Source organism: Malaclemys terrapin, chromosome 21, assembly GCF_027887155.1.
Source record: "Malaclemys terrapin pileata isolate rMalTer1 chromosome 21, rMalTer1.hap1, whole genome shotgun sequence".
Taxonomy (NCBI): Eukaryota; Metazoa; Chordata; order Testudines; family Emydidae; genus Malaclemys; species Malaclemys terrapin.
Window position 1 is genome coordinate 5,983,240 of NC_071525.1, and position 13,056 is coordinate 5,996,295.

A 13,056-nucleotide genomic window follows, 5' to 3' on the forward strand; every position below is an offset into this window, starting at 1 on the left:
TCCCAGGTGAAAGGGATGTGATTCATGGCTTAGCCTGGAGGCGGCGCCCTTGAGCCGCTCTGCATTAACAATGCCTTGTCCTCCGCATGTTCAGCCTCAAACCTGCAGCCTCGCCCGCCCCCACCATGCAAATGTTGATGTGCTCCCAGAATCCTTTGTGGGCCTTCCCCAAGCACAAAGGTTTATGGGGAACCCCTGGCATCTCAGGAGGGGGGGGCGGGACAAATTGGCAGCCCAGGGAGAGGGGTTGGGAACCGATTGCAAATGCAGGGGATGCCAGCCGGCAGGCTCAGCGTGCCAGCGTAGGCCTGGTCCAGCTAAACCATGATTGCTGGCTCTTGGGAATGTGGCATAAGATCTCCTCACTGGTCCCACTCTCCGAGTCAAATTCGCCCATGCCGGGGCTCACTCTACAGTCAGTTGCCCAATTCACAGATGAGAAAACGGGTACAGCAAGAGAAAGTCACAGGTCTGTGCAGCCAGGCAGCAGCAGAGGTGGGAAGAGGACCCCCAGGAGTCCGGTGTCCCAGTGCTCTACTCTGCCCAGTAGACACCACTCCCCACCCAGAGCTGGGACTAGAACTGGTTGAAAAAGGGGGGGGGGCTTCCTTTCTGTGAAAATTTGTCCAGTTTTAAGAACATAAGAACGGCCATACTGGGGCAGACCAAAGGTCCATCTAGCCCAGTATTCTAGTACACAGACCAACAGTGGCCAATGCCCCAGAGGGAATGAATAGAACAGGGAATCATCAAGTGATCCATCCCCTGTCGCCCATTCCCAGCTTCTGGCAAATAGAGGCAAGGGACACCATCTCTGCCCATCCTGGCTAATAGCCCTTGATGGACCTATCCTCCATGAACTTAGCTAGTTCTTTTTTGAACCCTGTTACAGTCTTGGCCTTCACAACATCCTCTGGCAAGGAGTTCCACAGGTTGACTGTGCGTTGTGTGAAGAAATACTTCCTTTTGTTTGTTTTAAACCTGCTGCCTATTCATTTCATTTGGTGACCCCTAGTTCTTGTGTTATGAGGAGGAGTAAATAACACTTCCTGATTTACTTTCTCCACACCAGTCATGAGTTTATAGACCTCTATCATATCCCGCCTTAGTCGTCTCTTTTCCAAGCTGAAAAGTCTGAATCTTATTAATCAAAATGTGCCCTCCCACAGCAGGCTGAAATGTCAAAACTGTGGAAATTTTCATGGTAACGAGATTAAGGAAAAATTCCATTTGGGAAGAACTGAAATGGAACTTTTTGGCTTTCCAGCTGCCCTCAGGGAAGGCTCTAGTTAATTTCTTGTGAAATTGACAAGTACCTTCCTGCCCAGTGCTGGAGAGGCAGAGAGCCCTACCACATTGCCTCCCTGTGAACCGCCCCAGCTCTGGGTGCCCGAGAGGGTGACCAGACAGCAAGAAAAATCAGGACAGGGGGTGGGGGAGTAATAGGCACCTATAGAAGACGAAGTCCCAAATATCAGGACAGTCCCTATAAAATCGGGACATCTGGTCACCCGAGCACCGGAGAGGTGCTGCTCGTCCCACCGAGCTGGGGCAGGGGGAGGCAGGGGCACCCTGGTCTTTGCCTCTCCATCCCCTGGAGCTGGCATTCAGCAAAGGTTTGGTCAAATCTCTGCCTGATTTGGCTCAAGATTTCACTCTGCCAAACTGGCATTTTCCAGCAAAATTAAGTTTAGTTGGAAAGTTTCTGACTGGCTCCTTGCTTCTGCTCTAACCACTAGACTCTCCTCCTGGGGCTGAGAATAGGACCCAGGAGTCTCGACTCCCAGTCATTCTGCTCTAGCCATTGGTCCACCTTCCCTCCCCCCAACATGCAGCGTCCTTCAGGCCCTAACAGGTATTTATCGTTACTGCATCGTGTTCCCAAAGCTACCAGTCGAGGTGGTAACCCAGGATTCCTCCTTCTCAGCCACCCCGAGGTGGCTTCACGGGACCAGCCCATGTCTGGACTGGGCATCCCGGGATCAGGACTTGCTCTGCCTTGGGTGGCTAATGGAGGCGGAGACTTGTACCTTTTGTCTGAGGGGTAGAGCTCCACCGTCAGCACGTCCAAGGCGTTCCAGGAGGCGATGCTGACCCCGCCGAAAAGGCAGAGCAGGGCGATCATGGCTGACTCGCTGTTCCCGAACGACAGGAAGAAGCAGCTGACGCACGACATCACGCTGGAGCCGGCTGCAGCAGGACGAGGAGAGGCGTGTTAGGCTGGGGAGGAGGGTGTATCCGCAGGTACAGGCCTGGCTGGAATCGGACCTGGTCAAAGCCAGCATCACCCGCCTGGTGCAAGAACCTTCTCCTATGCATCAGTCCTGCAAGGCCTCCTGACCGTCCCCTCCACACAACCCAGTGCAAGAGCCTTCTCTTCTCCAGCCTCCCTGCCCTGCCCACCAGCTCTCTTCTTGCTCCTTCGTTCTGCCGGTGCGAGACCCACAGACTCTGCAATTCTGCCAGGCCCTCCAGCTACAAGAGGCAGCTGAAGCAACTGGCCTGAATCCTAGCCGTGCCCCTGCTCCGCAAGGAGAAGTTTCCCCTCGGTGCAGGTCAAGGCGGAGAAGGTTCACTGGGAACAGCTGATGCCTATGGTACAAGTGGATCTAGCTCAGGCATCAGTCAAGGAATAGAGCCAGTTGGGAATTTTTCAATCAACATTTCTTTTTTTTGGGTAGGAAAATGGAATCATTGAACCTGTTCGTGGGAAAGGGTCAAATCTGATGAATTTCCCCTTTCGAACCATTTGAGGAGTTCTGTCGTTCAGCTTAAAATGACTTTTCATTTTGAAACGTTGTTCGGGTCTGATAAACACCCGTCTTTTCAAAAGAGAAGAGGTGGAACTAAAAACCAAACCTTTTGAAACGATCGAAACGGAATGGGTCACCGGCCGGGTTCGGAAAGGAAACATTCCGGTTTTCAGTTCGGGACCATGTTTAAGATTTTCAAATTTGTTGTCCCGAATCTGGATGGGGGGAAACTTTGAAATCTCAAAAATTCTCACGGGCTAGGGAAACCTTTCCTTCCCAGCTCTACCAAGGAGGCATGCAGCCAGCCTGGGGATTTCTGTTAAAGGGGGAGACCCTCTCTGGCCAGGAGGGGGCAGCTGCAACTTCAAGCCACAGGGAAGCTGGATTAAAGGGGCAGGGGTCAATTTTTGCTCCTGCAGCCAGGGTCTACAGGGGGATCAGTGCAGAAGGAACAGGCTATCCCTATCCCCATTCTGCCACCACCACTTCCCCTGCCAGTCCCAAGGCAGCATCCCCGCCCCTCACCTAGCATCCGAAGGCGCCCGATCTTGTCCATGAGCAGGGCCGAGACAATGTTCCCCGGCAGCACGGCCAGGGTGCCCAGGAAGCTAACGAAGTAGATCATGTAGGCGTTGTTCTCATCGCTGAAGTCCAGCTGGCAGCCCTCTTTGTTGTGCAGGAAGCTGCTGTTGGCCATTTTGGAGTTGATGAATTTGTACTCGAACAGGTCTGTGGAGAGGGAGAAGACGACAGTGGGCGTGGCCTTGCACTGAGCTGCAGAGCGATTAGCAGGCCGTTTGCCCCTCCCACCAAGCAATGGGGAGTGGCAGGGGGCAGATGGGCTGTGATGCAGCCACCTCTGGGGTGGAACGCAGCAGCTGCTTAATGGATGGACAGCAACATTGCCCAGGGTTTGTGCACCCAGCACCGAAAAGCAAACCACTTCTCATGTGCAACACGGCTGCTGTTTAGCGGCCTCGCAGCAACGCTGCGCAGCTGTCACCCACCCACCACTGAAAAGCAGCCACCTCTGGGACAGAGCGTGGCTGCTGTTTACTGGCTACACAGCAACTCTTCACAGGGATTGCTCACCCACCACTGAAATGCAGCCACCTCTGAAGTGGAACACAGCTGCTGTTCAACAGCAGTGCTGGAAGTGGCGATAGAAATGCAGGAGACTTGTAAGCCACCGGGGTGTAATTAACCAAGTAACCAAGACTAACCCTTTTCTGTTTTGCAGACTGGCCCAGAGAATCAACATGAACAGCCGGGCGCCTGGGTTTTAATGGCTAGATCCAAGCCCACCAGAGGGCAGAATGAGTCAGTGCCGCATTGCAATACAGGGAGGGTGGGACACAGAGGTCCCGAGTGGTCATTTGTTCTCGCACACAGGGCCAGCCTTGGGGCGGCATCTGTCCCAGGTGAAGATGGCTTTTTGGGGGGAGACGAGGGGGGTAAATTTGCTCCCCCTTCCACAGCGTTTGTTGATGCCTTTCAGAAAATACGTGGGTTAGCGGCTCCAGCTGCCTGATCTCTCCTTGTCTAGGGCTCCCCTCCCAAAGCCCATCAGGGTCTATTCAGTGCCGAGTCACCGCGAGGCGGCTGATTAGCACGGCCCGGAGAATATTTAACAGCAGCCTCACAGCAAGTGCAGCAATTTCAAGCCCCGCAGAGGGCCGGGTGGGGAATTAAGGCCCTAAAACAAAACAGCCCTGGCCCAATCCTCCTCCACTTGGCACCTTGCCCAGCCATTTCCACTGGTGCAAAGTGGTTCCCGGATGCTGCCTGGTAGCTTTTTACACCCCCTTTTGCATCGGTGTGTGGAAATGGCTGCAGATGGGGGGCAGGGCAGTGGAGAATCAGGCCCCCTGTTTGTTCCCCCGTCACGCTGGTTGAGACGCTGCCCTCCACTGACACACACCCTCAAAACATCACGTTCATGTCGCTTGCCCTCCCCTTCCAGGGACCCCAAAAGCAGCATCTGCGCTAGTTAGGCTAGTGAACACAAGGGCTATTAATCCTCATGCTCCATGGCACAAGCTGACCACCAGCTGGCCGGTCAGGAAGGAACCTCCCCTGTGAGGTATACTATTAGCCAGCAAGGTCCAGTGTTGGAGATTTCAGCCTGTCTCTAAGGGCATGTCTACACTGCAAAATATGGTGTGTTCTTAACATGGGTTAACTAACCCACATTAGCTCACTCGGGTTCAAATACAAGTGAAGACACAGCAACTTGGCTTTGAACAGGGCTTAGTATTTCAAGTTCAGTCCCTGGCTGCCTTATGAACTTGAATTTGAGCAGCTGACCCAAACTGCCAGGTCTGTACTGCTATGTTAACCTGAGTCAGCGAACCCAAGTTCAGAACACACCTTTGCAGTAAAGACAGAAGCTAAAAGCCAGACTCAGTGTGGCCCAGTGGATCTGGTACTGTCTCAGGGGTCTCAACCTATTTATCATTGTGGGCCGTATCCAATATTATGGCCCTGAGGATGGCACATGGGCTGCAGCTCTGTGCTGATTGGGCCAGGTTGAGACCCACCGGTCTAGATGGCCCATTGACTTGTTACAGGGCAGCAGGAAGTTACCTGTGTTGTAGAAGACAGTGGAGAAGAAGGAGCAGTTCTTGAAGAAGGTGTTGCTGGAGGTGATGTCTTCGAAGTAGCAGTCCTCAAACAGGGAGTCCTCAAAGGAGACGGATTTCAACTTGAGGCCGATGAACCTGCCAGGCACGAACCCGGGGGACTGAGCGACCCAAGAGTGACTGGGATAGGGGGCGTGGGAAGTGTGGGTCTCCCTCCATCACGGGGGAACAAAAATGGTTTCTGGATCTTGCTAAGCCAGACACTGGATGTTCAGAGACCCCTTCTGTGCAATGAGTTTGGTGGGTCTCAGTTCAGTATCTACGATTGGGAGTTAATTAAGTATCTGCAATTGGCATAGCAGATAACTCAAGGCTTGCATGGACTGTGGGGGTCCGTAAAGGCAGGGGTCGGTGTGTGGCGGGGTGAGGGGCAAGCTTGTCCTGTTGATGCCCGTGCTCTGGTTACACAAAGGATCCCAACCTCCCCAGCTGCACTCCTGGTGAGTTTCTGGCTGCATTTCCTCCAGCACCTAGTTATTCATGCAGCCCTCCTCCCCTCGAGCCCAGAGACCTCCTCCCGGCACTGCCCAGACTAGCGATCCCCCAGCGCAGGCACATGCAGCCCATTCTCTGCAACCACGGAGCCATGTTAGACCCCACCAACCTCCCAGTGTCTTTGCAGGCTCTGCCCAGTACAGGACACCTGGTTGTTTTCCCGTGAGCACGGCCCCCGCAGCACCTCGACCCATCTCACAAGGGTCAAAGAGGGCTTTTGCTAATTGCCCTGGGGGTGAGGCGGGACAACCCACCACTCACTTGTCATTGTAGTATTCACCGTTGCGGTGGATCTGGTTCTCCAGGGTGAAGTTGAAGGTGAAGTGCTCCACCTTCTCGCGGGTGAAGAGCTTGGTGCGGGAGGCATATTCGATGTTCTGTAAATGCTTGATCATGTCTGGGAACCAGACAGTCAAGCCGTAGTAACTATCAGAGAGAGAGAGAGAGAGAGATCAGTACTTATTGTCTGTCGTGCTTAGGCACCTGAGTCATGAACTAGGACCCCGTTGTGCTAGGAGCTGTACATTGTTATTGCTATTAGGTGCATTACAGTAGCTCTAGCACCCTAAGTCATGGGGCAGGAGCCCAGTGTGCTAGGAGCTGTACAAAGAAGGAACAAAACTCAGGCTCTGCCCCAAGGAGCTCACAGTTAGCGCTGGGTGGGAAATGGTTTCCCGGGAGATGTCTGAAAAATGTTCCCGTCTCGACTCAGGATGAAAAGATGAAATCTCAAAACTTTTTCACAAACTGAAAAAAAACCCTGCAGTTCCGGTCAATCAAACTGCTTCATTTTGATCCTTTTGAAATGCTTCATTTCCATTTTGACCTGTTTGTTTTTCTTTTATGTTGAAAGTTTTTTAAAAGTAGAAATTAAGTTAAATTTCCAAACAAAAAGTCGTTTCCGACTGGAAAATAAACGTTTGGTTTCAAAAAGGTCGAAACATCCCGTTTTGATCCTTCTGACTTCTTTTTCCAGCTGGGCAATTCATCAGCTCGCCCCTTTCCTGCAGAACAATTCGGTTTCCATGAAGCTGCAATTTTTTTTTTGGCATAAAAACATTTCTCAGAAAAATCCCAACCAGCTTGACTTACAATCTAAGTATCAGACAAGGGTCCCAGGTCTCTCAGTCCCAGTCCAGGCTCTGTCTCCAATGTGTGCGGGATCTGGGACTTAAATCTCAGCTAATAACAGGGCATCCTTTCCCAGTACGCTGCCCTGACAGCATCCCTCTGCGGGCATCCATTCTCCAGGGACCATCTTGTCTTTGGCCTCTGTGCTGAGGCTGCCAACAAGGGGCTGGCTGAGACTGGGGATCCCCACCCCTAAATCTGGGCTCGGACCCACCAAGCCTTTCCCCCAAACACTTGTTGCTCTCTGCCATCCAATGGTGGATTTGAACCAGCCACCTGAAGGCCCCAGAGTTGCCCCATAGAATGGGGTTCACCTGGCTCCCCCTGCACTGGGGGATGGCCAGTGCTGGGAGGAGGTCTCTGGGCTCGGTGGGTTGTGGTGGTGGTGGTGGGGGGGGATGCTCATCAAGAGGGCAGCCCTGTAGATTGGGATCTTGTGTGTATCCAGAGCATGGGCACCAACTGGCCATGCTTGGCCCCCCGCCCGCTCCACACACCGACCCCTGAACCATTCAGATGAGCCCCCAGCCGATTGTAATGGTGGCTTAAAGACAGCAGGAAAATGTACTGACCCCTGCATAGCTGGGGGCCTGTGGGGTGTTCAGAGAAAAAGGGGGAGGGAAGGGGAGAAAGAAATGGCCTTTCCTGCAGCGACTCTCGTGGCAGATTCTCTGCACTGAGCTCCATGCTTCAGCACCAAGGACAGCGACTAGAGTCCAAAGTCTTCCTGAAGTCCTTCCCAGGGTGCGGTCAATAACACTGCTGGGGATAGAACACTGCCGGGGATAGAACCCAGGAGCCCTGACTCCAAGCCCTACACTACAGTCACGGGAGCAGATTCCCTCCCAGACACAGAACCCAGGAGTCCTGATCCATCCCCAGGCTCCAATCCAGTCACTGGATCACGCTCCCGCCCTCTGCCGAGATATGTGGAGTGAATAGGCTTTCTTCTTAATGTTCAAAAAGAGGATAGATAGATAGATAGATAGATAGATAGATAGATAGATAGATAGATAGATAGATAACCCTGGAGAAGCAAGCTGACTTCTGTGGGGCTTTACATGATATGACCCAGCCCTGTAGGCTGTGTGCTGGGATACAAGCCCCCTCTGATACAAGACACCCTGCCCTGGTTACACGGCCCTATTGCTGAGGTGGCCGAGAACAGAGAAGCCAGTTAAATACAACTGCCACAGAGCCAAATTCTGGCTGCTAAACTCAATGGGACTGCGTGGGCGTGAGTGGCGATTCCCCCAAGCGATGGGGAAGCCACCGCCTCTCTGCCGGAGACTATTCCACAGCCTAGCACGTCTCACTGCTGCAGAAAAGGCTCTTCATTGTTAGCCTGGCTTTCCCAGATTTCCCTTTGCACAGCTCCTTCCTGGGGGCGCCCCTTGTAGGTGGGGCGTAAGAGCTTTGGCAGGGCCAGGCCTGTGCCAGGAAAGTCGAGGAGTGCGGCAAACAGCCCTGCCACCCCACTCCCTCATACTGAAACACACCGCCACCCCCCAGCCTCTCTGACAGCAGCTAAACCTAGCGTGAAATCCTGTTCTGGGAATAGGAGCCGGCAGGGGAGGAGGGGGGCGGATTCTGGGAGCGAGCTGGATCCCACACCAAGCGAATAGCGTCTGGCAAGGAAGTGGAGCATTAATTAGCTCCAAGCCAGGGTAGCGGGGAAAGGCTCAGCAGTGCACTGGGAGTGGGGGCGACAGGCTGGATGGGAGGCAGGGGGAATGTGCTTGGCGTCTGGCCCTGTTAGCTGGGGAGCACAGTGGGTGTGGCACGGCACCAGGGGGCTCCTGGCTCATTGGGAGGGGGTCAGATTGTTTGTTGGAAGCCAACCAGCACGAGGGAGGTTTGGAGCCAGAGCGTGCTGTGTGCCAGAGGGTGGGGGAGCTACTGTCACGCAAAGCCACTCTGGACATCGCCAAGGAGAATCGGGAGCAGCCTTTGTTGGCAGCAATAGGGTGGGGAAAAGTTTCGGTTTGGGTCAGCACGTGGCGTTCTGGAGACGTATCTAAACTCTCCGCCTGAGAGGAGACTGGAAGGTCTCTGACTCCCGTCTTCTCTCTCACCCCGCCTGCCTAGGGGTAGGCAATAGGCGGGCCGCGGGCCAAAGCCAGACTGCCAGGCGCTTGCAAACAGGCACCGAAATCTTCTTATTTACTTATTACCACCATTCTTGTTATTACTTTTGTGTTATTTTCTCTGGCATCTGAACCTTGACCAAGAAATGTGGACCTTGACCAAAAAATAATTGATGACCCCCGTGTCTGCCCTGGGAGCCTATACGCTCGCTCATCCAATCGAAGAAAAGAAGTGATACCATGTGACCCAACTGACCCGTCGCTTCAAAGCGACACGAAGGCATGTGAGCACCCAACCAGCAGGAATAGGCCAGCCTGGGGCGCAGTTGGCAGAGATGCCCAGCGGGTGGATTTCATGGGAGCTGCGAGCACTCGGCACCCAATTCCCTGGCGTGTTGCTCACTGCAAACAATACACGCAGCCTCAGCAATTATCCAACCATCCTCATAATGGACCCACCCCTGTCCTGTAATACGCTTTAGCGGAGTAGTCCAGAGATTAGTTTGCTAAAGTTAATTGGCAATCAGTTCACTTGAATTAGAACAGGAGCAAGACACTCTCGCTTTTGCGCCCGCAAGCAGGACCGTGATTGCGCGAGAGGAACGCCACGACACTCACCTCTCTGCCAGCCCCAACTACCAGGACTTTGCAGAGATCAATTGCAGGGACCCGGTTCCTGATTGGAGCCCTCACCAGCTCCCCGCGGCCTCGGCCAATATCGGCAGCTGAGCTCCTTTGTCCCAAAAAGCCAAAGAGGCGGATTGCTCCTCGCAGGGCCACTGTGCAAATTGGTGGCCTTTGATTCTGCGTATGCTGCTGGTAATTGCTCCATTTACATTAAAAGTCAATGGAATGTTGAATCCCAGCGATGCCAAGACTGAACTCAAGGGGAGCGAGGTGCCTAAATACTTTTAAGGATCTGGACTCAGATCCCCAGCTGGGGTAAATTAGTCACAGCTCCACTGGAGTTGCTGGGCCAGAACCCCAGCCAGGGTATATCGGCCTCGTTCCACTGGGTCTGCACCGATGTACGGCCCGAGGAGTTTAGGCCCTGAAAACATTGCTTCAGCCTGAGCGGTGCTGAAATCTTCATCATCCCCTTCTTCTCCTTGACTATCACAGCTCCTTTCTCAGCTCCGCGGCAACGCTCCAGACCCCAGCAAGGACAGAATGCTGTTCCCGCCATCTCCCCCGCAACCCCCAAGCCCAGCCGTCCCCGCCCCAACGCTCATGCTCCCCCACCGCCCCCCATTCAACGCAGGATCCAACCCAGATTGAAATGTTCTGTTGGGTTTTTTTTTTCAAGTTTTCGATTTGCCGAAAAGTTAGAAAAGTTTCATTTTCGGTTCCACCACAAACAAAGCTGTTCTCCTGCTGGGCCTAACCAGAGCCGCGGCTCATGCCAACCCGTTGCCGACCACAGCACGGCGTCGACTGACTGCTGCAGAAGGAGCTCCGGAGAAGGGAAGCGCGTGGAGGACCTCATGCGGCATGAGCAGGGGGCGCGTGCCCCCTCTGGATTGCAGAGCTGTCCTCTGACCCTGGGCACCAACCCTACAGCGGGTGGGGCGGGGGTCTGATAAGGCACCAAAGTGGCTCAGGGGAACATACCCAGCTGCTGGAAAATCCCTGTCAACCACATGGTATTAATCCCTCCCTGGGCACGCCCCATTCCCCTTCCCAGCAGCAATATCTTATGTCCCCCTCCTTCAGACTGCATGGATTATACTCGCATCCCTCATAAGATCTACACGGGTGTGACCACCTCTCCCTAACAGAGACAGTACGTGTAGCGGTTAGAGCAGGGGACAGGGACTCAGGACTCCAGGGTTTTGTTCCCAGCTGTGTGTGTGGAGTGGGGCCTAGAGATTAGAGCAGGGTTGGGGCTGGGAGTCAGGACTCCTGGGTTGCACTCTTGTCTCTACCACTGACACCCTCCCTGACCTTTGGCGAGTCACTTCCCCCACCCCGTGCCTCAGTTTCCAGGGCTGTAGCATGGGCATAACAAGATTCTTCCACCTTTTGCAAAGCATGTTGTGGCCTTCGCGCCGTGCAACAGGGAAGCATCACTGAGCCCGGGATAATTTGTGGCTCAGAGGAGACCCTGGACAATCCCCTCCGGCACTGGGAGTAGAGCCAGGAAGAAACTGACCCAGTAAGTCACACAGAGCAAACAACACCGGGGCCAAAATCACCTCTCCGGCCCCTCCCCCTGGGGTCCCCGCGCCCATCCCACCTGAAGGACATGGTGAACCACACAGCCATCATCATGAGCGTGACGCGCCGGTACTCGGGGGCAAAGCACTGCAGGAAGTTGCTCCAGACCTGAAGGAGGGAGAGACGGGGAGCATGAAGGGACCACTCACCGCCACGCCAGCTCTGCTGGGGGGCGGGCACAGCCAGGGACACACCCAGCTCCCAGCAGGGACAGCTGGGGACTGGGGGGCTATGGGGGAAAGACCCAAGAAGAGAGACAGGTAGAGGGAAGATGGAGGCAGGGGGGATGAGCGGGGAGATGGGGCACGATGGAGGAAGAAGACAGAGATGGAGAGAAATACAGCAGCAGATAGGGCGAGCTGATGCATGGGCAGGAACAGGGGCCAACAGGGGGGTTGGGATGGGCACAGAGAGGGCTGGGGTGCAGACCCCACACCCCCAGGAATCCCCATTGATTTCAGCAGAGCAGGGCCCGGGGGGGCGCTAGGACACACAGGACGCTGAGTGGCCATTGGACCCCCCTCACCAAGTCCCAAGGCCCGGGGTTGGCTGGGAAGGGACTCCCTACCGCACGAGGCAGGTGGCCAGCCCTGGAGACCCGGCTGGGCTCGTCCACATCCCCCTCCCTGCTCGGTCGCGGCAATGCAGGGGAAGGGCGCAGGCAGGGAGCAGGGGGGAGAGCCCGGACATTGCCATGCTGGTCTGTGTGTTACAGGAGTCCCGGCTGCAGCACCACCCAAATAACCCCCTCGCCCAGGAACCCACACTTGCCACAAGGGGGCGGGGACGACCTGCCCTCTTCGGGCTGGGAGAGTGCCCTTGCGGTCGTGGCCACGCTCGGCTGCGGGTTCAAATCCAGCCCGAATGATCCCCTGAGGGGACTGGGACCCAGTCCGGGTCACTGTGGGACCAGGGCTCTCGGATTCTCGGCAGAGGAGCCGAGGAGCAGCGGAGCTGGGGAAGCCCCCCGCCCCCGCGCTGGGCGCAGTGCCCCGGCCAAGGGACAGGCCAGCCAGAGGCAAAGGAGGCCGGCGTTGCTGGATAGGTAAATCCCCTTCGTTTTGCAAGGGGTCACTCAGCTTTGACCTCTGACCCCCGAAGAGTTGCCCCACAATCCCTGCCAGGCTATGAGGTTGCCTGGCATGTCCTGATAAAGCTGGTCATCTGGGGGGATGGAGGGAGGACCCCGCTTCCCCCCAGGGCCCAGCACATAGGGCCAAGTGCCTCACGGGGGGCGTCCTGCCAGCTCTCGGCCACGCTGGGGGAGGATTCTGGCTGTGTGGAGCCGTCCTCCAGCCTGAATCCAGCCCCGGTGTAGCCCAGACCAGGGTGGAATTGGCCCCTGCTCTCCTGGGTTTACGATAAGGTCCCCAGGGGCCGGCCCTACCTGATGCAACAGGTTCAGGATCCGAACCATCCAGCGCCGGTACCAGGTACCGGTGTCCAGCTGGATCTCGATCAGCTCGTCCTCCTGCTTGATGGTTTTGATGTGGGTGACCTGCCAGGCGGGAGGGAGGACGAGGTTACCGGTGGCATGGGGCAGAAGGGGGACGTCCCCCGGCATGGGGCGGGGAGAAAGCACGGGCAGCAGGACGCTCAGAGGGCGGAGATGTCAGCCGGTCCGGCCCCTCCAGCCTGTGGCTGCAGACCAGCCGAAGACCCATCGCCCTGTGCCAGGGAAACCAGTGCCAGCTTACACCCCGATCTCTGCCCCTGGCGGCAGGTTTGTCC

General features: G+C 55.5%; 1 protein-coding gene across 2 annotated transcripts in view; it reads right to left on the reverse strand.

Annotated features, from left to right (window-relative positions):
* SV2A (synaptic vesicle glycoprotein 2A) overlaps window positions 1-13,056 on the reverse strand; it is a 44,591-nt gene that overhangs the window by 6,753 nt on the left and 24,782 nt on the right. For both annotated transcript variants that reach the window (XM_054010306.1, XM_054010307.1), the window contains exons 6-11: window positions 12,713-12,823; window positions 11,345-11,433; window positions 6,152-6,316; window positions 5,340-5,473; window positions 3,279-3,482; window positions 2,031-2,190 (exon numbers count right to left, since the gene is read on the reverse strand). In XM_054010306.1, the coding sequence (XP_053866281.1) occupies window positions 2,031-2,190; window positions 3,279-3,482; window positions 5,340-5,473; window positions 6,152-6,316; window positions 11,345-11,433; window positions 12,713-12,823 (863 nt within the window). The remainder of the gene's footprint in view (window positions 1-2,030; window positions 2,191-3,278; window positions 3,483-5,339; window positions 5,474-6,151; window positions 6,317-11,344; window positions 11,434-12,712; window positions 12,824-13,056) is intronic.